This window comes from Microcebus murinus, chromosome 2 (genome assembly GCF_040939455.1).
Source record: "Microcebus murinus isolate Inina chromosome 2, M.murinus_Inina_mat1.0, whole genome shotgun sequence".
Lineage (NCBI taxonomy): Eukaryota > Metazoa > Chordata > Mammalia > Primates > Cheirogaleidae > Microcebus > Microcebus murinus.
In genome coordinates, this window is record NC_134105.1 from 99,802,347 (window position 1) to 99,826,627 (window position 24,281).

Consider the following 24,281-nt stretch of genomic DNA (forward strand, 5'->3'; position numbering starts at 1 on the left):
TTAAAATAATTCTTCCAAAGTGCTTGAAAATACATTGTCTTTTAAGCATTTGTCTACTTAACAACATTTAATTTAAAATGTTTATTGAACTCTTTTATGTGCAAAGATACAATCTGAACCCCCAGGACATTTATAATGTAATTTTTTCTTCCATCAAAATTGTCACAGCCCATCACCAGCATACCACAATTAACATTCTCATGATAGATTATAATAGTTACCTAAGAATAAGAATGGTATGTGGCAATGATAGAAATTTGAAATGACAGATTTATTAAGCACTTTTAGGACATCAAGTTACAAAAGGCTTAAAAAGGGGACTTAAAAAGACAAAGAGTATAAAGTAAAACAATGACAAACACAGATTGTCTTAGGTTAAACAACTCTTATAGTTATACCTATAGTGTATTATTAATTTACTTAGCAAACTTTTTCTCCAACATCTGCCAAGTTAAAAAGTGAAGAGTCAAACTGTAATTTCTAGTTAGTACAGTAAATATACATTGATCATGTCACACTTATTTCCTTTGGATACAGCAGGTAAAATTAAGTTAGGAGAAATGGTTTCACCTCTCTGTTCTTGTTATAAAATGAAGAGATTCTCTAGATTTCTGGGTAAGATGGAAAACTGGCAATCCCACAATGATTTCCACTATTTCTTGCCATCCGAATATATCCTTGTTCACCAAAGTTGAGGCCCCAGCTTTAAAAAAAAAAACACAAAATTATAAATTAATACAATCAGATCATGTTATCAATTTATATCTTTTTGCTTTTCTTATGTAAGTTATCATATATGAAAAGCTGTAGAACAAGATTAGAATAAAATAATATAATAATTTCTCCAGGAATTTTAGGCAATTTGTAAAGGATAGTTTAGAAGGCTTTAGTTCTATATTGATGAATAGACTTAATACCTAAGGAAAATAACATAAGATCCATCCCAGTTAATCTTCCTATTTTGAAAATATACTTTCTGTAAGGAAAGAGTTTCATTATCCTTCTTAAGGCTTTAGCTCTAAATTTTTTGTATGATAGTATCATGGGTGATGATTTTCTATCATACTTAAATTCCTCTAGAGACTCAATTAAGAACTATTTTGAGGGACTAGTATTAAAAAGGGATAGGGCAGGGAATTCTAAAGTAAACAATAAAAAATACAGCTCTGAAAGAGCTTTTTGATCTAGAAAAGGAGCTGAGACTTTCTCATAAATAAAGCTATCGAAAAATGGAATATGCTACCTTGTAAGGAGGTGAGCTCTTTGGCACTAAGCTTAAGCACAGGCTTGTTGCACAGCTTGTTTGAGATGTTGCAGAGGGAATTCACATGTCAGGTAAGGGTTAGAGGAGATCCACGGTTCTCTCACTTTTTGATTTCATAGACTTAAGAGGATTTCAAAAATATTTTACAGATTGATGTACAGTTCCCATTTTTAAATTAGCATGTATATAAATTAACATGTAAATTAGCATTTTAAAAAACCCACACCATTTACTATCATCACCATGTTGCAAAAAAATATATTTTTTTTTTCTTTTTCAGACAGGGCTTCTCTCTGTTCCTCAGGCTGAAGTGCAGCAGGGCGCTCATAGCTTACTGCAGCCTTGAACTCCTGGGCTCAATGGATCCTCCTGCCTCAGCTACCCGAGTAGCTAGGACAACAGGTGCATACCGCCAATCCCAATTATTATTATTTTTTTTAACTTTTTTGTAGAGACAGGTCTCGTTTTGTTACCCAGGTTGGTCTTGAACTCCTGGTCTCAAGCAATCCTCTTGTCCTGGCCTTCCAAAGTGCTGGGATTACAGGCATGAGCTATGCCCGGTAGCAGGTTATTTAAATAATCCTATGCCCAATAACTCTGGGGCCTCGATTACTCATTGATCTGTATAAAAACTCCCATACTCCTTTTTTCCCAAAGACAATCTTGGTCAATCTTGTGGGAAGACTCTTAGATTGAGGTGGCCTTCTAGCCAACTATGTGTCTTTGTCAGGCTTCTAAATTTTTCTAGGTTGATAGCAATTTTATGTTAAGTTGAACTAGGTTTCTAAATTTATGGATCTGTCCATAATTGGCAGCACAGACCATCCAAATACTTCAGGATCTTATTCAATTAGTATAACCTCAAGATCTCTGTTACTTAATATATAGGGAGATGTCCCTGAATAATATGTAGTTCATCGTTCCTCCTTGATTTCTGGATTAAGCCAAATCATCAGAGAGTTATACAATCCAGTATTTTGCATTTTGGCCACTGTACAATGATTTTTACTCAATTATGCTTTGGCATTAAATCATTAGCCTATATTGTTAGACATTATGAAAACATTCTGTAAAATGTATTACCATATTTACTGTTGAAATGTTATTGAGAGCATGGTTTTCTACATCATATAGTGCTCTTTTCACAGAGATACAAAGGAATAATAAAAATAATAACAATAATTACTATGATTTATTAGACACTTATTATGTGTCAAGCAGTACATGCTGAGTATTTTACATGCATTTTCTTCTTTAATCCTTATAATATTCTTGAGGCTATTATTCCCATTTTACAGATAAGGAAACTAAAAGTTAAGGAAGTTAAATAACCACCAAAGTTTACACAGATAGTAAAGAAAGCTAGGATTCTAACCAAGATCTGCCTGGCTTCAAAGTTAACGTTTTTACTCCTTATGCTACACTGTATTTTATAAAGACCTTGACCTATGTAAAGAAAGGGGAGAAAAATTCAGGGAAATGGGTCAATGTTTAGAAGATTAAGTATAAACAAAAGAAAGCTATAAAAAAGAGACCAAATAGAGAAAAACTCCACATTCTTTTACTTGTGGTTAATTTGGTGGCATTGGGAGTGACACATAATTCAACCTTTTATGAGATCAATAAGAACAAATTTGAAAATCTAAGAGCATTTTTTTTTTAGTGTACCTTTTGTGGAGCCTGTAATTCTTGTGCATATTCAGTCTCTCCTTGTTAGGACTTAATGACAGCAATAGCTGTGATGTTCTATCATTTGGTCCCTGTGTATCTTGCATCTTTCTCTAACAGGCACCACATAATATAACCTTTAGAAAAGTACATGCAAGTTCCCTTAACTCTTACTTTTTCTCACCTCTCTGCTTTTGCACATTTAGCTTTCTCTGCTGTGACTGCTCTTTTTCACCTGGTTAAGTCCTTCATCCTTTAAGATTTAGTTAAATAACTTAGCTCAAAGGCTTTTCCTTACTATCCAGGCTAGGCAAAGTACTCTTCTATGCTTCTACTGCAACTTATGCTATCTCTATTTTAGCATTTGTCACATTTTATTGCAATGGTATGTACGTGCACCTACCTGTTTCCAGGAATCTGTTAGACTATGAGTATCTTGAGGGATGAGTGAAAAGCTGTATTTTTCATTGCCAAATCCCCAGTTCCTAGCTTGGCACGTGTTAGGTTATATGTTTGTTGAATTAATATATGAATGAAGATGCAAAAAGGAACACAAGACTATTCTACCTTTAAGAAGTTTACATTCTAGTGAATGGAGCATGATTTATAGAAATAGCTGTAACACAAAGCATATGCGTTAAATACTATAATAAAATTTATAAAGCATTGGTTAAAGCTTAGAAATGAGAGAAAAAAATCTGAGTAAGTGAATGGGGTGTGAAGGAGATGGCATTTGAGGTAGGTCTTTCATGAATAGAATTTTTAATGACTTTTTTTATTTTAAAAGTAATAACTTTCTTTTTAAAGACAATTTTGAAAATGTATAAAGACAGACAAATACAACAATCATTAAAAATAATTAACATTTATTAACATTTGGTATAATTCCTTTTAGTCCTTTATTATAATGTATATCAGGGAAGTTAGACATACTATTTTTAACTTAATTTTTATATTATATATAATTTTTTTTATAGAGATGGGGTCTTGCTCTTGCTCAGGGTGGTCTTGAACTCCCGAGCTCAAGCAATCCTCCCGCCTCAGCCTTCCATAGTGCTAGGATTACAGGAGTGAGCCACTGCACTCGGCCCTAAATTTTTTATTTATATGTATCTTTTTTCTTTTAAATATACATACCAAGTATTATATCAGGTTATTAATAATAGTCTGAATAATTCTAATGCATGGAGTTGGTTATGTCATAGTTTATGTAATCATATTTCCATTGTTAGGCATTTTTGGCTATTTACTAGTTTTTACTATTAAAGAACAATGCTACAATTTACATAAACTGAGTATGAAGGTTTTCCCATATTTAGGATTATTTTCTTCATATAGATTCGAAGAAATGAAGATAATGAGACAAAGAATGAACATTATCTACATTGTTAAATTGCTCTCCAGATGGATTGTAACAATTTACTTTCTTATCAGACTGTACAAAAGTGACCATTTCACCAAGACAGGTGGGATTTCTGTAGGCAGCAATAGGTTTCAAGGACATTTCAGAAAGACAAAATGGCACATATTAGGAAATAGAGGTAGGTAAGTATAAACTTACTGTGGCCAGAATGAATGTGGGAATATGAGAATATAGTGGAAGAACTGCCTAGAAAGCTATGTTGGAAGCTAGATAATGGAGATCTTGGAATGGTTGGCCAAGATTTTAGACTTTATTTTGATGACAATATTGAACCATTTAGAATTTTTGAGCATGGGTTGACAATCTATATTTTAAAAGATACCTCTATAGCTGGTGTTGAAATTCAACAGATGAATTCTGTAGAACAGAATATGAATTAGAGAAGGGCTATTGAGAATGGAAAAGAGAAAATACACATATAAAATACGATTCAGACGCTGAATGGACACAGCTATGGGGATTTAAAGAAGGGGGAGCCCAAGATGATGCCAAGGCTTTGATAATATGAAGATAGGGCCAGATGTGGTGGCTCACACCTGTAACCCCACCTCTTTAGGAGGCTAAAGCAGGAGGATTGTTTGAGGCCAGGAGTTTAAGACCAGGCTAGGCAACAAAGAGAGAATAGGTCAGACATGGCGGTGCATGCCTGTAGTCTTAGCTACTCAGGAGGCTGAGGTGGAAGGATAGCTTGACCCGAGGAGTGCGAGGTTGCAGTGAGCTGTGATTGCACCACTGCACTCTAGCTGGGCTAAAAAGCAAGACCTTGCCTCTAAAAAAAAAAAATACAAACTAAAAAAAAATTGTGAACTGGAAATCATCAACATAACAGCAATAGTTGAAACGCAAGGAACAGATGAGTTTGTTCTGATATAGCAAACTCATGTAAGAAGCAGGTGGAAAAAATAATCTAAGACATGAGGCTAAAGCTGACGTAAGGAAATGAATCAAGATAGTGCCATCATAGATGTCATAGAAGTAAATGCAGTACAGAGTTTATAAAGCAGAGAAATATTTTACATATCTGGCCACTGCATATGCTTTGTGGGTCACTGAGCAATCTTCCAACCTCCAACACACTTTACTCCTCCAACACATGAGCAATTCCATTCATCTGAAAACTTAATGTAAATAATGTTTTCTCTGTGGAGCTTTAGGCAGTTAAGCTTCTCTTCCTCTATAGTCCCATATCCATTGAGATATGTATTATTATACTACAATATGTTCATGCTGTTTTGTATTGTTTAAAAATATACCTAATTCTGGCCGGGCGCTGTGGCTCACGCCTGTAATCCTAGCTCTTGGGAGGCCGAGGCGGGCGGATTGCTCAAGGTCAGGAGTTTGAAACCAGCCTGAGCAAGAGCGAGACCCCGTCTCTACTATAAATAGAAAGAAATTAATTGGCCAACTGATATATATATAAAAAAAATTAGCCGGGCATGGTGGCGCATGCCTGTAGTCCCAGCTACTCGGGAGGCTGAGGCAGAAGGATCACTCAAGCCCAGGAGTTTGAGGTTGCTGTGAGCTAGGCTGACGCCACGGCACTCACTCTAGCCTGGACAACAAAGTGAGACTCTGTCTCAAAAAAAAAAAAAAAAAAAAAAAAAAAAAAAAAAAATATATACCTAATTCTGGCCGGGCGCTGTGGCTCACGCCTGTAATCCTAGCTCTTGGGAGGCCGAGGCGGGCGGATTGCTCAAGGTCAGGAGTTCAAAACCAGCCTGAGCAAGAGCGAGACCCCCGTCTCTACTATAAATAGAAAGAAATTAATTGGCCAACTGATATATATATAAAAAATTAGCCGGGCATGGTGGTGCATGCCTGTAGTCCCAGCTACCCGGGAGGCTGAGGCAGAAGCATCACTCGAGCCCAGGAGTTTGAGGTTGCTGTGAGCTAGGCTGACGCCACGGCACTCACTCTAGCCTGGGCAACAAAGCGAGACTCTGTCTCAAAAAAAAAAAAAAAAAAAAAATACCTAATTCCATGTTAAATTATGAGCATCTTCAGGACAGGATGGTTTCTTAATATTTTTTGCATCTCCAGGGCCTAGATAATGCCAGTGACATTGTAGATGGATAGTAAACACTTGAATGAACGAGTACAGAAGAGAAGTTTTGAATTTCAACACTAAAAGATGTAGATGATCTTCAAGAAGAACAGCTTCAACAGAGAAGGGAACTGAGAACAGCTACTGTAGGAAACTCCTTAGGGAGTCAGTAAAATATGAGGGTTAGATATCACTGGTCTGTACCCAAGATGATCAGTGCTGTGAATAGGTTATCAGTGAACCCAGATATCGGTCCCCTCAGCTACCTCCAATGTGCTATACAAATGTTATCATCTTCTATGTGTGCCACAACATGAGAAAGGTAAGAAAGCACATTTTTATTTGTGATTTGTAGACTATGAACTTCCAGTAAAGATTTGAAGGGTACTTTGGGTTGAATTTTGTCCCCCCAAAATTCTTTTTTTTTTTTTCTTTTGCCTAAAACTATGGTGTTCAACCCCCAAAATTCATGTTGGAATCTGAACCCCCAGTGCCTCGGAATGTGACCTTATTTGGAAATAGGGTTATTGTAAATGTAATTAGTTGAATTAAGATGAGGTCATTAGTGTGGGCCCTAATCCGATATGACTGATGCCTTATAAAAAGGGAAAATTGTACACAGAGACAGATATGCACACCCTGTGAATTCTCCCTGTGAATTCTCCCTAGAATGCCATGTGAAAAATGGATGCAGAGCTACCCATGAGGCTGAAGCAGGAGGATTCTTTGAGCCCAGGAGTTTGAGGTTGCTGTGAGCTAGGCTGATGACATGGCACTCAAGCCCAGGCAAGAGAGTTAGACTCTGTCTTAAAAAAAAAAAAAAGAAAAGAAAAGAAAAAAGAAAAATGGATGTAGAGATCAGGGTGATCCTTCTACATGCCAAGGAAAAACAAAGATTGCCAGCAAAACTTCAGAAGCTAGGGGAGAGGCATCAAATATTTTTCTTTAATTAAAAAAAAATTAATTGGTAAATATTGTATATATTCAAGATGTAAAATGTGATGATTTGATATATATGTACATTGTGTAATAATCATCACCATCAAATCAATTAATACATTTATCACGACTTATGCTGTACATTAGATCTCTAGAACTTGTTCATCTTAGAAGAGAGTTTGTACTCTGGTCAATATCTCCCCATGGCCCCCATCCCCTAGCCTCTGGCAACCACTGTTCAACTGTTTCTATGAATTCACCTTTTTTGATTCCACATATAAGTGAGATCATTTAGTCCTTTGATTTCTGTGTCTATAAACATTTTCTTCCTCACAGCCCTCAGAAGGAACTAGCCCTGCTGACACCTTGATCTCAGACTTATAGCCTCTGGAACTGGGAGATATAAATTTCTGTTGTTTAAGCCACTCAGTTTGTGGTACTTTGTTATGGCAACCCTAGGAAACTAATATAAAGAGAAACTTCAAGTGTGCTTAAAACTCAACTCTTCATATTTCCTCCCTTTTTCCCCCTCTAGGAGTTATATTCATTTTGTTTGTGAATTATACAGATGTCAGTTCAATACATATATCAAGGGGCCATTAGGTGCTACATGGGCAGCGCTGAGGATACAAAGACAAGATATAATCTCTGTGACAGATGGGTAAACATACAATTTAAATAAAATGCATGAAATGCTGTGATCCAGTATGCACAGAACATTTTGGTGGCACAGGAAAAAAAAAATTTTGCTCAGCCCAGGGATTCAGGAAAGACTTTGTGGGACAGATAATGACTGAGCTGCTTTGGAAGGAAAAGGAGGAAAAAACCAAATGAGCAGAAAGGATGTTCTAGGGAGAGGGAACACATACTCAAGATACAAAGATATTAAAGATAAGGTAGTTTGTATGGGAACTATAACTGCTTGTACTTCAATATAACTAGAGTGAAAAGTATGAGACAGCAAATGCCAGGGGTTGAGGCAGACAAGGACTATGGCATGGAGGACTTGTTTTCTCTATTAGGGAACTTGAATTTTACACTGCATGATACTAAGAAGAATTATAAGCCCAGACTCATTCATATTTTAGACAAATCAGTTTGGCAGCAGTATAAAAGATGGATTAGAGAGTAAAGGGGAGAAAAAAAGAGAGTGTTAAGGAGACAAGTTAGAAGGCTACAGCAATAGTCCAGGCAAGAGGTGAACTAGAGCAGTAACAGCATAAATGAACAAGGGACAGAATAAACAACATATATGAGGTAAAATTAGTTTAAACAGTTTGTTGCTTGATCGGAACTAGAGGGGTCTAGGATGAATCCATAGTATCTTTTTGTTTTGTTTTTTTTTGAGACAGAGTCTCGCTTTGTTGCCCAGACTAGAGTGAGTGCCATGGTGTCAGCCTAGCTCATAGCAACCTCAAACTCCTGGGCTCAAGCAATCCTGCTGCCTCAGCCTCCAGAGTAGCTGGGACTGCAGGCATGCGCCACCATGCCCAGCTAATTTTTTTTTCTATATATATTAGTTGGCCAATTAATTTATTTCTATTTATAGTAGAGACGGGGTCTTGCTCTTGCTCAGGCTGGTTTTGAACTTCTGACCTCGAGCAATCCGCCCACCTCGGCCTCCCAGAGTGCTAGGATTACAGGCGTGAGCCACTGCGCCCAGCCCATTGTATCTTATTGGGTGACTATGTGTGTAATGTTGCCATGTACTGACATGGGAAATTCTGAAGGAAAAGCAGTAAGGTAGAGAGGGTACTGAATTCCTTGGACATACTGAGTTTGGAGAGACTTAAGACGCGTAAGTGGGTATGTCCAGATAAGTCTGACGTTCTGAGCAGGTGTCAGAGCTAGAGCTAGAGAGTCAAAAGCCATCAGCATATAAGTTATAGCTTAAGTTATAAGAGTGGGATGATGGGACCCAAGAAAAAGCAGAATAAGAAGAGTAATTGGCAGAGGACAGAGCTCTGGGGAAAATATCAACATTTAGGGGCAGCAGAGAAATAGGTGTTCATAAGGGAGGCTGAGAAGACATGGTCAGAGAAATGTTGTAGAAGATAAGTCATGAAAACAAAGTGATGAAGGCAGAATAGTAGTGAGGAAATTGGGGTAGGGAATAATTTAGGTCATTTTGTAAGAAGCTATAAAGCTTATCGTTGTCAATATCATCATCATGATGATCAAAATCACAAGAAAGTCTTTGTTGATGCTCCCTCAGTTTCCTAATTTTAATAAATATACATTAAAGTGCAAGTATATTACCTGTTTTTCACAAGCCAGTAGTCTTTCCCATTAAGGTTTCCATAGCCAACCACTAGTACTCCGTGATTTACAGTCTGAGTACAGGCTGGTTCATAGTAGACACCTGAGAAGAAAATAGGGGTCAGGGAAGAGGGTGACTTCTATGTGATAATAAAAGACATCTGAAATATTACTTTTTATTAGAATGTTTTGGATACCTATCAAAGTTAATTAAAATGTTAGGAACATGTACTGTCATGCTTAAATGATTTAGAGCTCATAATTCTTTGCCATCAATTCTGTATCTGTCAATTTTCTTGCCAAATTTGGCATCAATCCAATCATAGTTCCCTCAGAAACCTTCTTTGATAAGCCACCACTTTTTCTAGTTATTATTTATTTATTTAAGACAGAGTCTCACTGTCTTGCCCAGGCTAGAGTGCCGTGGCATCAGCCGAGCTCACAGCAACCTCAATCTCCTGAGCTAAAGCTGTCCTTCTGCCTCAGCCTCCCCAGTAGCTGGGACTACAGGAACGTGCCACTATACCTTGCTAATTTTTTTCTATTTTTAGTTGTTTGGCTAATTTCTTTCTATTTATATTAGAGATGGGGTCAGGCTGGTTTCGAACTCCTGACCTTGAGCGACCCACTCACCTCGGCCTCCCAGAGTGCTAGGATTACAGGTGTGAGCCACCGCACACGGCCCCCAGTTATTTTTTAACTTCTATACAGCTACTGTATTTCTTTGTGTATACAGGTATACCATGTTTTATTACACTTTGTTTTATTGTACTTCACAGATACTGCGTTTTTTATAAATTGAAGGTTTGTGGCAACCTTGCATCTTTCAAGTTAATCGGCGCCATTTTTCCAACAGCGTGTGCTCACTTTATGTTTCTGTGTCACACTTTGGTAATTCTTATAGTATTTCAAACTTTTTCATGATTATTGTATCTATTATGGTGATCTGTGATCTTTGACGTTACTATTGTAATTTGGGGGGAGGGTACACCATGAATCGTGCCCATATAGGATGATGAACTTAATCAATAAGTGTTATATGTGTTCTGATTGCTCCACCATTCCCACACTGACCATTCTCCCATCTTTCTCCCTCTCCTTGGGCCTCTCTGTTCCCTAAGACACAACAATATTAAAATTAGGCCAATTAATAACCCTACAATGACCTCTAAGGGTTCAAGTTATAGTAAGAATCATATATCTCTTTCGCTTTAATTTTTTTTTTTTTTTTTTTTGAGACTGGGTCTTGCTCTGTCTCCCAGGCTAGAGTGCAGTGGCATAATCATAATAGGAGCGAGCTATGATGCTTAAGCCTCCCAAGTAGCTGGGATGACAAGCACATGCCACCATGCCCAGCTAATTTTTCTGTTTTTTGTAGAGATAAGGTCTCCCTCTTGCTCAGGCTTATCTAGACTCCTTGCCTCAAGCGATCCTTCCACCTCAGCCTCCCAAAGTGCTAGGATTACAGGCGTGAGCCACCGTGCCTCTCTCACTCTAACTCAAAAGCTAGAAATGATTAAGCTTATTGAGGAAGCTATGTGGACTACTGAGATAGGCTGAAAGCTAGGCTTCTTGTGCCAAAGAGCCAAGTTGTGAATGCAAAGGAAAAGTTATTGGAGGAAATTAAAAATGCTACACCACTGAACACATAAATGATAAGAAAACAAAAACAGTCTTATTGCTGATATGGAGAAACTTTTAGTGGTCTGGATACATCAAACCAGCCATAACATGCCCTCAGGCCAAAGCCTAATCCAGAGACCCTCACTCTCTTCAATTTTATGAAGGCTGAGAGAGGTGAGGAAGCTGTAGAAGAAATGTTTGAAACTAGCAGAGGTTGGTTCCTGAGTTTTAGGGGAAGAAAAGCCATCTTCACAACATAAAAGTACAAGGTAAAGCAACAAGTGCTGATGTACAAGCTGCAACAAGTTATCCAGAAGATCTAGCTAAGATCATTGATGAAGGTGGCTACTCAAAACAACAGATTTTCTGTGTAGACAAATAGCCTCATATCGGAAAGGACTTTCATAGGTGTAGAGGAGAAGTCAATACCTGGCTTCAAAGCTTCAAAAGACAGGCTGAATCTCCTGTTAGGAGCTAATGCAGCTGGGGAGTTAAAGTTGAAGCCAATACTCATTTCCCATTTGGAAAAATCCTGGGGACCTTAAGAATTATGCTAAATCCACTCTGCGCATACTCTATAAATGAACAACAAAGCCCAGCTGATAACATATTAGTTTACAACATGGTTTACTGAATATTTTAAGCCCTCTGTTGAGAACTACTGTTCAGAAGAAATGCTTCCTTTCAAAATATTACTATTCATTGACAATGTACCTGGTCACTCAAGAGCTGTGTTGGAGATGAATAAGGAGATCAGTGTTATTTTCTTTTCTTTTTTTCTTTTTTTTTTCTTAATTTCAGCATATTATGGGGGCACAAATGTTAAGGTTATGTATATTGCTCCATGCCCTCTCTCCTCCCTTGAGTCAGAGCTTCAAGTGTGACCATCCCCCAGACGGTACACATCTCATCTATTATGTATGTATATATCCATCCCCTCTTCCCCCCTCTCACCTGCCGGACACCTGGATAAATGTTATTCCTTATGTCCACTTAGGTGATGATCAGTTAATACCAATGCCTCTAACACAACATCCATTTTGCATCCCATGAATCAAGGAGTAAGTTCAACTTCCAAGTCTTATTATTTAAGAAATATATTTCATAAGGCTATAGCTGCCATTGATAGCGATTCCTCTGATAGATCTGGGCTAAGAAAATTGATAACCTTCTGGAAAATATTTATCATTCTAGATTGTAATTAAGAACATTTGTGGTTCATAATAGGAGATCAAAATATCAACATTAACATGAGTTTGGAAGAAGCTGATTCCAGCGCCCACGGATGACTTTGAGGGATTTGAGACTTCACTGCTGAGGTGGTGGAAATTTCAGGAGAACTAGAATTCCAAGTGGAGCCTGCATGTGGGACTGAATCACTACAATCTCATGATAAAATTTGAATGGATGAGGAGTTGCTTCACATGGGTGAGCAAAGAAAGTGGTTTCCTGAGATGGAATCTACTGGTGAAGATGCTGTGAACATTGTTGCAATGAGAGCAAAGGATTTAGATACCACTTAAACTTAGTTGATAAAGCAGCAAAGGGGTTTGAGAGGAATGATCTCAATTTTGAAAATTCTACTGTGGGTGAAAGGAAGAGTCAATTAATGCAACAACGTCATTGTTGTCTTATTTTAAGAAATTACCACACGCCTGTAATCCTAGAACTCTGGGAGGCTGAGGCAGGTGGATTGCTCAAGGTCAGGAGTTAGAAACCAGCCTGAGCAAGAGCGAGACCCCGTCTCTACTATAAATAGAAAGAAATTAATTGGCCAACTAATATATATAGAAAAAATCAGCCGGGCATGGTGGCACATGCCTGTAGTCCCAACTACTCGGGAGGCTGAGGCAGGAGGATCGCTTGAGCCCAGGAGTTTGAGGTTGCTGTGAGCTAGGCTGACGCTACGGCACTCACTCTAGCCTGGGCAACAAAGCGAGACTCTGTCTCAAAAAAAAAAAAGAATATATAAAAGAAAGAAAGAAATTACCACAGCCACTCAACCTTCAGCAACCAGCACACTGATCAGTCAGTAGCCATCAACACTGAGACAAGGCTCCAAAAAGAAAGCTCAGATCATTACTGTTTTTAGCCATAAAATATTTTTAGATTAAGATATGTATTTTTGGGCCGGGCGCGGTGGCTCACGCCTGTAATCCTAGCTCTCTGGGAGGCCGAGGCGGGCGGATTGCTCAAGGTCAGGAGTTCGAAACCAGCCTGAGCAAGAGCGAGACCCCGTCTCTACTATAAATAGAAAGAAATTAATTGGCCAACTAATATATACAAAAAATTAGCCGGGCATGGTGGCGAATGCCTGTAGTCCCAGCTACTTGGGAGGCTGAGGCAGTAGGATTGCTTGAGCCCAGGAGTTTGAGGTTGCTGTGAGCTAGGCTGACGCCATGGCACTCACTCTAGCCTGGGCAACAAAGCGAGACTCTGTCTCAAAAAAAAAAAAAAAAAAAAAAAGATATGTATTTTTTTTAGACTTAATGCTATTGCACACTTAATAGACTACATTGTAATGTAAACATAACTTTTACATGCACTGGGAGACCAGAATATTTGTGTGATTCACTTTATTGTGATATTTGCTTTACTGAGGTGGTCTGGAATGGAACCTGCAATATCTCTGAGGTATGTTTGTATTCCTAATTTTTTTCAGACACTTTCATCCTTTAGTAGATTAAATGCTCTTTAATGAGGTTTAAAAATATATTACAGTCTTCTATTTTGTCTAATACAATATTCTACTCTTAGTGGGTGCTCGGGAAATATTCAGTTTTGTATAACTGACTATAATATTTTTAAGCCTCAGCTTAAAAAAATAGTTAGGTGTCCTCCTTATATACCGCTGTGCTACACTTACACCATAGAGTCTCTATAGTAGTTAAGAGTGCAAGTTCTGGAGTCAAGTTGCATAGTTTTTAATACCAGCTCAACCACTTTCAGATTGTGTGATCTTAGGTGAGTTAACCCCTTTCAGATTCAGTTTTTTCACCTGTAAATTAGGGTTATTTTAAAGATTCAATGAGTTAATACACATAAAGAATTTAGCATAGCAGCATGTAGGGTTAATAAGCTTTGATAAGTATTACTTTACTGACTAGAACTAGGTATAAAATACTTATATGAAATGTAGGATTCTGTTTTAACCCATCTAAACTTTCAGAGGTGGAGTGATGGGGCAGGGCATTCTTTCTTTTAGTGCAAGGGCAGCATATATAATAAGAGCATAATATGTCTGAATTTTTACCACTTCTGTAGAGGAAGAAAGAAGGATGAGTTGCATCTATACCAACAGACACAGGTCCTTTATTGGCCACAGCTTCTTTCAGGGCCTCTTCACTGCCATAGGGAAGTTCAGTGTACTTTGAACATGTGGCAGCACGATTTTTTGGGTCATATTGGCACTTCTCATCCTGCAAAAAAAAAAAAGTACAAATCAGATTAAAAAGTATACTTCACTTTCCTTTATAAATCACCACTATCCTAAGTCTAGATTTCAAATGTTTTCTTTCCCCACTTTAGCCTTTTCAAGTGTCTAAAGCTCCTTCTTTTTAAAGAAAGAAAAATAGAATCATCCAACTCCTAACAGTCCCTGGTTTCACCAATAACAGAGGAAATACAGAACTCTTCTATTGTTTTAAATTGTGAACGTCTTCATTCATGCAAAACTGGCCAGGACAATGTCCTTTCAGACTCTGAGGGGGCTTGCAGGGGTCTATGGCATAGAGATCATAAAGTCTATGGGTCTATGACATAGAGATCATAAAACCAGAGATTTAAAATCTTTCTGAACACATAAAGCCTGCAAGATGACCTGCCATTAAAATGACGGCTTACAAATACCATATAAAATAGGAAACATTCATATTAATATGTCAAGTGGGAAAAGAGAGGTTACAAACTCATGTTTGTTGTATATACAGCTATGGTTTTTAGATGTTCAATAGGAAAAGAACTTGCAAGAAATAAACCAAAATAATAGTGGTTAAGGTAAAAGGTTTTTGAATATTTTATCTTTTCTAAATTTTCTATAATATGGGCATAATACTTATATCATTTAACAAAATGTGTAATGAACTTGCGAAGAGGAGGAAAGCATTATTTAGCTTATTAATAGGTGGAAGAATGATGCGGTTGATGATCGGAGAATAAGATTAATCATGGGAGGCTGCAGGAGAAAAAAGTTTAAATACCAGGCAGATATACAAAAAAATTTTTTTTTTGAGACAGAGTCTGTGTTGCGCGGGCTAGAGTGCCGTGGCATCAGCCTAGCTCACAGCAACCTCAAACTCCTGGGCTCAAACAATTCTCCTGCCTCAGCCTCCCGAGTAGCTGGGACTACAGGCATGCGCCACCATGCCCGGCTAAATATATATATATATATATATATTTTTTTTTTTAGTTGTCCAGCTAATTTCTTTCTATTTTTTTAGTAGAGACAGGGTCTTGCTCTTGCTCAGGCTGATCTCAAACTCCTGAGCTCAACTGATCCTTCCGCCGTGGCCTCCCAGAGTGCTAGGATTACAGGGATGAGCTACTGGGCCCGGCCTACAGAAAGAATTTTAAGGATAGTTTGCTTAAAGCCTGTTTTTCAGCATGAATGCTACTTGCTTGTTTAAAAACATTGCACTACTGATACATTAAGAGGACTATTGGATAAGAAAGAGACCTCTTGAGAATTTAGGAATTCCTGATTGGGATTGTCTCACACATACAACACTGACTCTCAAGTAACTGCCCTGGTGTCCAGTTCAGTGTAGCCAGTCAGCGTGTAGCATGAAGTCATAGGGCAGCACAAAAAGTTTGCTTGAGACACACCGTTGCTTTGTAGGGATAGGAAGCTTCTGAGTCTATGCCGTTGTTATCAATGATGTATTGGAAAGCCTCTGTCATGAAGCCACCATTGCAGCCTTTATTCCTGTATTTTTCAGTTGAGCAATCCACCAGGTTCTGTGCACTGAGAGATACCAGCTTTCCTGTCGTCAGCTTCAGCTGTCCTTCCAGGGCCCCCACAGCACTGAAAGCCCAGCAAGAACCACAAGAACCCTAAAACAGACATAGGGTCACAAAGGCAATCATAGAAAATCAGTAGGGATGACTTCCATAACACAAACTAGACAACTCCCAACTATGTCAGGCCTGTCACTAGTTCCAGGAAAAGCTCTCCCATTACAATTTCCTTCACTCTTAGACAATGGGAATGAAGACTAAATACTTGATTGTTCTCTAGGCAAGGTCTAACCTTGATGGAGATTTGCAAATGGCAAAACTCAGAGCATAATGATCATCTTCAAATATATTAACAAATAGTACTCACTGAGCATGTGCCAAATCCCACCGATTTTCACCTAGAAGTAAGGGAGATAGACACCTACAGTGAAGTGATTTTGAGAGGAGCTAGGATGATTTCTTTGACCTAAACTGCACTTCCTCCTGCCAAATGATGCCTGAAACATAAGAGCTTTAATCCTAGGTTAGCATTTTTCAAACATTGTTATCCTCAGAATTTTTTGATCAGAAGATATTTCACAAGAAGGCATAAACAGCAAAACACAAAGCTACTTTTAGTTTTAAAAAGTGCAGCGTCCAGACTCATAATAAATGTTTTTTCTCTCTCTCGGTCCCTCTCCCTCCCTCCTCCCATCCTTCTGCCTTCTCTCCACCCAAAGCAAGCAAATTGGAATTGCCTTTGGTTAAAGCAAAATTGCTTGTTAAAATGCAAGCACCCTAAGGAAAAAAAAAAAAAAAATGCAAGCACCCGGGAAAGGAGCTCATTAAATTACTCAGTTAACACCTAAAGATGTAGTTTATTGGGTCTTCTCAAGCTTTTATTTTAGAAAAGCTTGGGTAAGACACCCAAAATTAGTTGAAAGAAAAATATGTAGATGGAAAAGAATAAAAGCTTAGCAGTACCATTCACTTTTTTTTTCTTTTTTAAACTCTTTTACTGGACTTTCCTTCATGAGTATATCATTCACTTCTTAATAAATGTTTACTTTTTCCATTGGTCACAAGCTGGGGCATCTGCTCCAAATTCTCTGACTCTTTTCCCTTACCCTGACTGCGAAGGTGAAACGTGTGTTTTAACCTTAGTTATCTCTAATTTAGGACTTTTGTAGCTGTTTTTACAAGACACATATTTCATTTTCTTCTTTTTTTTTAATTTTTTTTTATTTTGCTGAAACACCTGAAGGGCATGTATTTCATATTCTAACAATGCAAGCCTAGCCATGAATTAACTTGAGTGGTACCATGTATAGGTCACTGTAACTCTAGTTCTTTCCTCTCCTTCAACCCTGAAATTTATAAGTGAGATGGAGAGAGAAACTTCCTGATCAAGGTTCTCTCACACACATGACACTGCTTCTCAAGCAACTGGCTTCCTGGATGGTCCAGTGCAGCCAATAGATAATATGAGCATTAAAAGTCTGTCTTAAAAAAAAACAAAAACGGTCTGTCTTAAAGACCTATTTGTTAGGTCACAGTTTTGTCTAAGGTGGCTCTATAACCACTCAGAAAAGCACTGTGGGGAATATAGTTGTCTCTTGGTATCCAGAGGGCATTGATTTCAGGACCCTCAAGGATACCAAAATTCACAGATGCTAAGTCCCTTAGTTTATAAAGGAGGTAGTATTTGCGTATAATCTATACACATCCTCCCATATACTTTAAATCACCTCTAGATTACTTGTAATATCTAATACAGTGTAAATGCTACATAAATAGTTGTTATACTATTTTTAAAAATTTATAATATTTTTAATTGTTGCATTGTGGGTTTTTTTGCAGATATTTTTGATTCATGGTTAGTTTTTTTTTTGGTTTTTTTTTTGAGACAGAGTCTCACTCTGTTGCCCCTGCTAAAGTGCCGTGGCGTTAGCCTAGTTCACAGCAACCTCAAACTCCTGGGCTCAAGCAATTCTCCTGCCTCAGCCTCCCGAGTAGCTGGGACTACAGGCATGTGCCACCATGCCTGGCTAATTTTTTCTGTATGTTTTTAGTTGGCCGATTAATTTCTTTCTATTTTTAGTAGAGACAGGGGTCTCACTCTTGCTCAGGCTGGTTTCGAACTCCTGACCTTGAGTGATCCTCCCGACTCAGCCTCCCAGAGTGTTAGGATTACAGGTGTGAGCCACCACGCCCGGCCATAATGCATTGTTAGTTGAATCTGTGGATGCAGAACCCACAGATATGGAAGGCCAATTGAATAATACAGTATAATATGTGATCCTTTCCCTTAAAGAGCTTGCAATTTAGTTGGGAACACAAGAATAACAAAAATAATTAGAAATTAACATAAGGGACTGTGAGGTTCACTGCCAAATTATGTAACTAGAATAAGCATTTAAAGAAGAGAGCTCTACCTAGAGTGCAGAGGCTTGGGATGATAATACTCACCTGGTATTTCACTTCAGTAACACACCCCTTCTCTCTCCAGTCCACAGAATCAGGCAATTTCTGATTAGGATTTGACTTATAAGTAACATTTCTCTGCCACTGGCTGGGAACTTTCAGGCAACTCATCAAAGACACTACTTCTTCACTGGTCTACAGAGCAAATATATAATCATGAATCACTTAGTGATGGGGATACATTCTCAGACATGCTTTGTTAGGCGAATATCAGAGTATACTTACACAAACCTAGAAGGAATAGCCTACTACATATCTAGTCTATATGGTACACTATGCTCCCAGGCTACAAACCTGTACAGCATGTCCCTGTACTGAATACTGTAGGCAATTGTGTAACACAATGGTAAGTATTCATGTATCTAAACATAGAAAAGATACAATAACAATATGGTAAAAAAAGATTTAAAAAATGATATAATTGCATAGAGCTTGCAGGACTGGAAATTGCTCTATGGGAGTCAGTGACTGAATTGTGAGTGACTATGAAGGCCTAGGACATTACTGCACCCTATTTCATATACACTGTACCTTTACAGTAAATTCATAAAAAGTTTTTTCTTTCTTATAATAAATTCATCTTAGCTTACTATAATTTTTTACTTTATAAAATTTTTAATTTTTTTAACTTTTTGAAATACATTGTACAGTTATATAAAAATATTTTCTTTCTTTATATCCTTCTTCTATAAGCTTTTCTCTAGTTTTAAATATTTTTTACTTTTTAAACTTTATTGTTAAAAATAAAGATACAAACACACACATTAGCCTAGGCCTATATAGCCTCAGAATCATCAATATCACTATTTCCACCTCCACGTGTTGTCCCATTGGAAGGTCTTCAGGGACAATAACATGCATAAAGCTGTCATCTCCTATGATAAAAATCCCTTTTTTTGGAATACCTCCTGAAGGACCTGCCTGAGGCTGTTTTACTTTTTTTTTTTTTTTGAGACAGAGTCTCACTTTGTTGCCCAGGCTACGGTGAGTGCCGTGGCATCAGCCTAGCTCACAGCAACCTCAAACTCCTGGGCTTAAGCAATCCTACTGTCTCAACCTCCCGAGTAGCTGGGACTACAGGCATGTGCCACCATGCCCAGCTAATTTTTTATATATATATTAGTTGGCCAATTAATTTCTTTCTATTTATAGTAGAGACGGGGTCTTGCTCTTGCTCAGGCTGGTTTTCAACTCCTGACCTCGAGCAATCTACTCACCTCGGCCTCCCAGAGTGCTAGGATTACAGGCATGAACCACCGCGCCCGGCCTACAGTTAACTTTTTTTTTTTAAGAGACAGAGTCTTGCTCTGTTGCCCAGGCTGAAGTGCAGTGGCATCATCATAGCTCATTGCAGCCTTGAACTCCTGGGCTGAACCTCCTGCCTCAGCCTCTCGAGTAGCTGGGACTACAGGCCTGTGTCATTACGCTGGGAAAATTTTTTATATTTTTTATAGAAACTAGGTCTCACTACGTTGCACAGGCTGGTCTCGAATTCCAAGTGATCCTCCTGCCTCCGCCTTTCAAAGAGCTGGGATTACAGGCATGAGCCACTGCACTGAGCCGACTTTTTTTTTGTAAGTAGAAGGAATACACTCTAAAATAATGTTAAAAAGCATAGTATAGTAAATACATAAACCAGTAACACAGTTGTTTATTATTATTATCAAATATTATGTACTGGAGATAATTTTATGTGCTGTACTTTCATATGACTGGCAGTGCAGTAGGTTTGTCTATACCAGCATCACCACAAGCGAGTAATTCATTGCACTATGTCATTATGACAGCTACAACATCATTAGGTGATAGAAATTTTTCAGCTCCATTACAATTTTATGGGACCACAGTTGTATACGCAGTCTGTTATTGATTGAAATGTCGTTATGGGACACATGACCGTATATCCCTTTCACTTATAGCCTCTTTCTAATATCCTAATAACTCTAACTGTGCATATATTTTAAAACTGAGAAAAACCAGCAGTAGTTGTAACCAACATAGGTTTTTACTATCTGGTGGGGTGAATTATTTGGGTCCCTTTAGTCTTGCACTTTGCATTAGCATCTCAATCAGGCACCATTACTGGGAAGGAAAATATGAAAATAGTAAAATCTAGAAGTTATGAAGAGGCAGATTATTGGTTCAAAGCAAGGCAGAATTCTGTCCAAAAAGTGGACCAAATTGGTTTTCCTTGTCAGAAAGAATTACAAAGGAGATTCCTGCATTTAAGAAGGAATTTGAGGCCGGGCGCTGTGGCTCACGCCTGTAATCCTAGCTCTTGGGAGGCCGAGGCGGGCGGATTGCTCAAGGTCAGGAGTTCAAAACCAGCCTGAGCAAGAGCGAGACCCCGTCTCTACTATAAATAGAAAGAAATTAATTGGCCAACTGATATATATATAAAAAATTAGCCGGGCATGGTGGCGCATGCCTGTAGTCCCAGCTACCCGGGAGGCTGAGGCAGAAGGATCACTCGAGCCCAGGAGTTTGAGGTTGCTGTGAGCTAGGCTGACGCCACGGCACTCACTCTAGCCTGGGCAACAAAGTAAGACTCTGTCTCAAAAAAAAAAAAAAAAAAAAAAAAGAAGGAATTTGGTCTACTGAAGTTGTTTTTATCTTTACTTTGGCCACAGTGTTAACATTTTGTAGGGTAGAACAGAATTTAAAAACGAATGGGATATTATTTGTGTTATTAAATACCCACATGCTCCCATTAAGAAAGCAGGTGGACCATATTAAATTGTCAATTAAGACTTATATAAGTATGACAACTTACTATAAAAGACTGTTAATAGTCTTTAGGCCGTGCTTTCTAGAATTTATAAAAAAATTAAAGTAGGCTGGGTGTAGTGGCTCATGACTATAATCCTGGCACTCTGGGAAGCTGAGGCGGGAGGATTGCTCAAGGTCAGGAGTCAAAACCAGCCTGAGCAAGAGCAAGACCCCATCTCTACTAAAATAGAAAGAAATTAATTGGCCAACTAAAAATATATAGAAAAAATTAACCAGGCATGGTGGCTCATGCCTGTAGTCCCAGCTAGTCAGGAGGCTGAGGCAGGAGGATTGCTTGAGCCCAGGAGTTGGAGGTTGCCGTGAGCTAGGCTGATGCCACGGCACTCTAGCCCGGGCACAGAGTAAGACTCTGTCTCAAAAATAAATAAATAAATAAATAATAAAAATAAAAGTAATAGTAGTCTATGAGTTTAAAATTTCCTCTAAATAAGAGATTTGTTATAGAAAGTGGTCAAAGTAGAATTAAATAAGGAATCTCTGTGCAAATTCTTATGTCCTTAAATTCTACTGTTTTCTAACTTTGTATGGATATAGCTATACTCTCTCCTTTATCATTGTTTTGTTGTTTACTTTCAAATTGCTTTGGGGGAGACAGAAATTATGTTTACTCAGATGTGAAAGTAGGATTATTTGTAATTTTCCTACCATGTCTCCCAGGTGGTTCATGCCTAGATCATATGAATGCATTCCCATTGAATGTTCCAGATTGTGTAACGTCACAAACTTTAGATTCTTTTCCCAGATGAGACGCCGTACTGTTTCCTCAGTCTAAAATATAAAGAAAAAGAACATAGTTATACTGCATCCTGTTCAATGATGAAAATAGCATTTTATGAAGGATTCTATTAAATGTGGGTCTACTAGAGAGCATGCAAATCAATGAATATATCCAATATAACTGCTAAAATCATATAATAATCTTAATTCTTGCTCTTAATAGCTTTGATGGTGATTAATATTATTTTATGATATACATAACGAGTTTCCTTAATAAGCTAAAAAGTTTTTTAAAAACTGTTGTTTGTTGAAGTATATCCTTTGTAGATGATAAATTCTCTTCATTTTTATAGATCTTTATAAAATGTCTTTTTTACCTTCACTCTTGAAAAACAGTTTAGCTGATTATAAGTTTTGAGCTATTTTTCTTCAGCTATTTGAGGCTATTTCTCCATTGTCTTTTGTTATCTTTTGCTGCAGAGGAGAGATCTGTTGCAAAACTTAATTATTGGCCGGGCGCGGTGGCTCACGCCTGTAATCCTAGCACTTTGGGAGGCCGAGGCGGGCGGATTGCTCGAGGTCAGGAGTTCGAAACCAGCCTGAGCGAGACCCTGTCTCTACCAAAAATAGAAATAAATTAATTGACCAACTAAAAATATATATACAAAAAATTAGCCGGGCATGGTGGCGCATGCCTGTAGTCCCAGCTACTCGGGAGGCTGAGGCAATAGGATCGCTGAGCCCCGGAGATTGAGGTTGCTGTGAGCCAGGCTGACGCCACGGCACTCACTCTAGCCTGGGCAACAAAGTGAGACTCTGTCTCAAAAAAAAAAAAAAAAAAAAAAAACTTAATTATTGTACCTCTGTTTTTAACTCCAGTAGCTTTTGTGACTTTTTTCTTTCTCTTTGATGTTTTGCTACTTCATTACATGTGTCTAGGTGTGGGCTTCTTTGTTTATCTTTGTTATCTGGATACTTTTGACTGGATGACTCAGGACCTTTTCTCATACCTGAAAAATTTTCAACCAGTATCTATCTCTTCATATTCTGTTTCTCTGCCATTCCATCTAATTCTCTTCAGAAACTCCTGTCAGAAGTACTTTGCAGAAACAAGATGGCAGGCTCATGGTGAGGAGCTGTCAAGGGATGAAAATTGGTGTGCCTAGAAGCAGATTTTAAAAGCAGTTCTTCTTCAAAACATCTTTTTTCATACCACCCAATAAGCATCTTGAACACCATGGCTGTAGCAGCAGTAAAATGGGTGGTATCAAAGAGACCTATCTTGAAACATTTATTTCCAATCCAAAATGGAGCTTTATCTTGTGTTCGTCATAAATCTACATATTCTTCTCTACCAGATGACTATAGTTGCAAAGTTGAGCTTGCTTTGAGATCTGATGGCAGGACGATAGTATGCTACCCCCCTTCGGTGGACATACCATGTGAACACACAAAACCTATCCCTCGACCAGATCCTGTGCAAAATAATGAAGAAACACATGATCACATGCTGAAAACCAGATTAGCAGAAAAAAGTGAAAACCTTGAGCAAGGACCCATGATAGAACAACTTAGCAAAATGTTCTTTACTACTAAGCACCATTGGTATCCTAGTGGACAGTGTCCAGTATCACACTTGTCGTAAGAAACTGAATCCTCCAAAGGACAGATAATATTGAGGTTCTCCAGGGAATCAGAGAGAAATGCGCCTCATTTGCCATTTGAGGAAATGTAATCTGGTGTATTCACTAATATGTTATACAATAAAATAGTAATAATAAAATGTCTTTTCATATATATTTAAAAAAAAGAAGTACTTTGCAGCCTCAAACTCTTTCATCTCTCTTGCATTTTCATAGGTTCTTCTTTTTATTTCTATGTGCTGCATTCTGAGTGAATGCCTCTGTACTATCTTTCAGATTACTGATTCTGTCCAACTCTTTCTGGTCTGGAAATTCCTTGATCCGGATTTTTAATTTATTTCACAATTTCTTGTTCATTATTGTGGATGTTATTCCTTTATATGGTTTTTTTTTTTTTTTTGGTAATTTTGGTTCTAAAAGTAATTTTTGGTTCTATTATTTTAATTTTATCAAAAGTGAATTCATATGCTAACTAATGATTTTCTTGTCTAC

The 24,281-nt window shown here is 38.0% G+C and overlaps 1 protein-coding gene and 1 pseudogene across 1 annotated transcript in view; one reads left to right on the forward strand and one right to left on the reverse strand.

Annotated features, from left to right (window-relative positions):
- Positions 1–252: 252 nt before the first annotated feature.
- Positions 253–24,281, reverse strand: part of CTSS (cathepsin S) — a 36,020-nt gene continuing 11,991 nt past the window's right edge. Inside the window, exons 3-8 of the mRNA XM_076000091.1 lie at positions 22,075–22,197; positions 18,625–18,774; positions 16,045–16,272; positions 14,474–14,639; positions 9,598–9,700; positions 253–703 (exon numbers count right to left, since the gene is read on the reverse strand). Of these exons, the coding sequence (XP_075856206.1) occupies positions 604–703; positions 9,598–9,700; positions 14,474–14,639; positions 16,045–16,272; positions 18,625–18,774; positions 22,075–22,197 (870 nt within the window). The 3' untranslated portion in view covers positions 253–603. The remainder of the gene's footprint in view (positions 704–9,597; positions 9,701–14,473; positions 14,640–16,044; positions 16,273–18,624; positions 18,775–22,074; positions 22,198–24,281) is intronic.
- Positions 22,996–23,791, forward strand: LOC105873013 (large ribosomal subunit protein mL42 pseudogene; annotated as a pseudogene).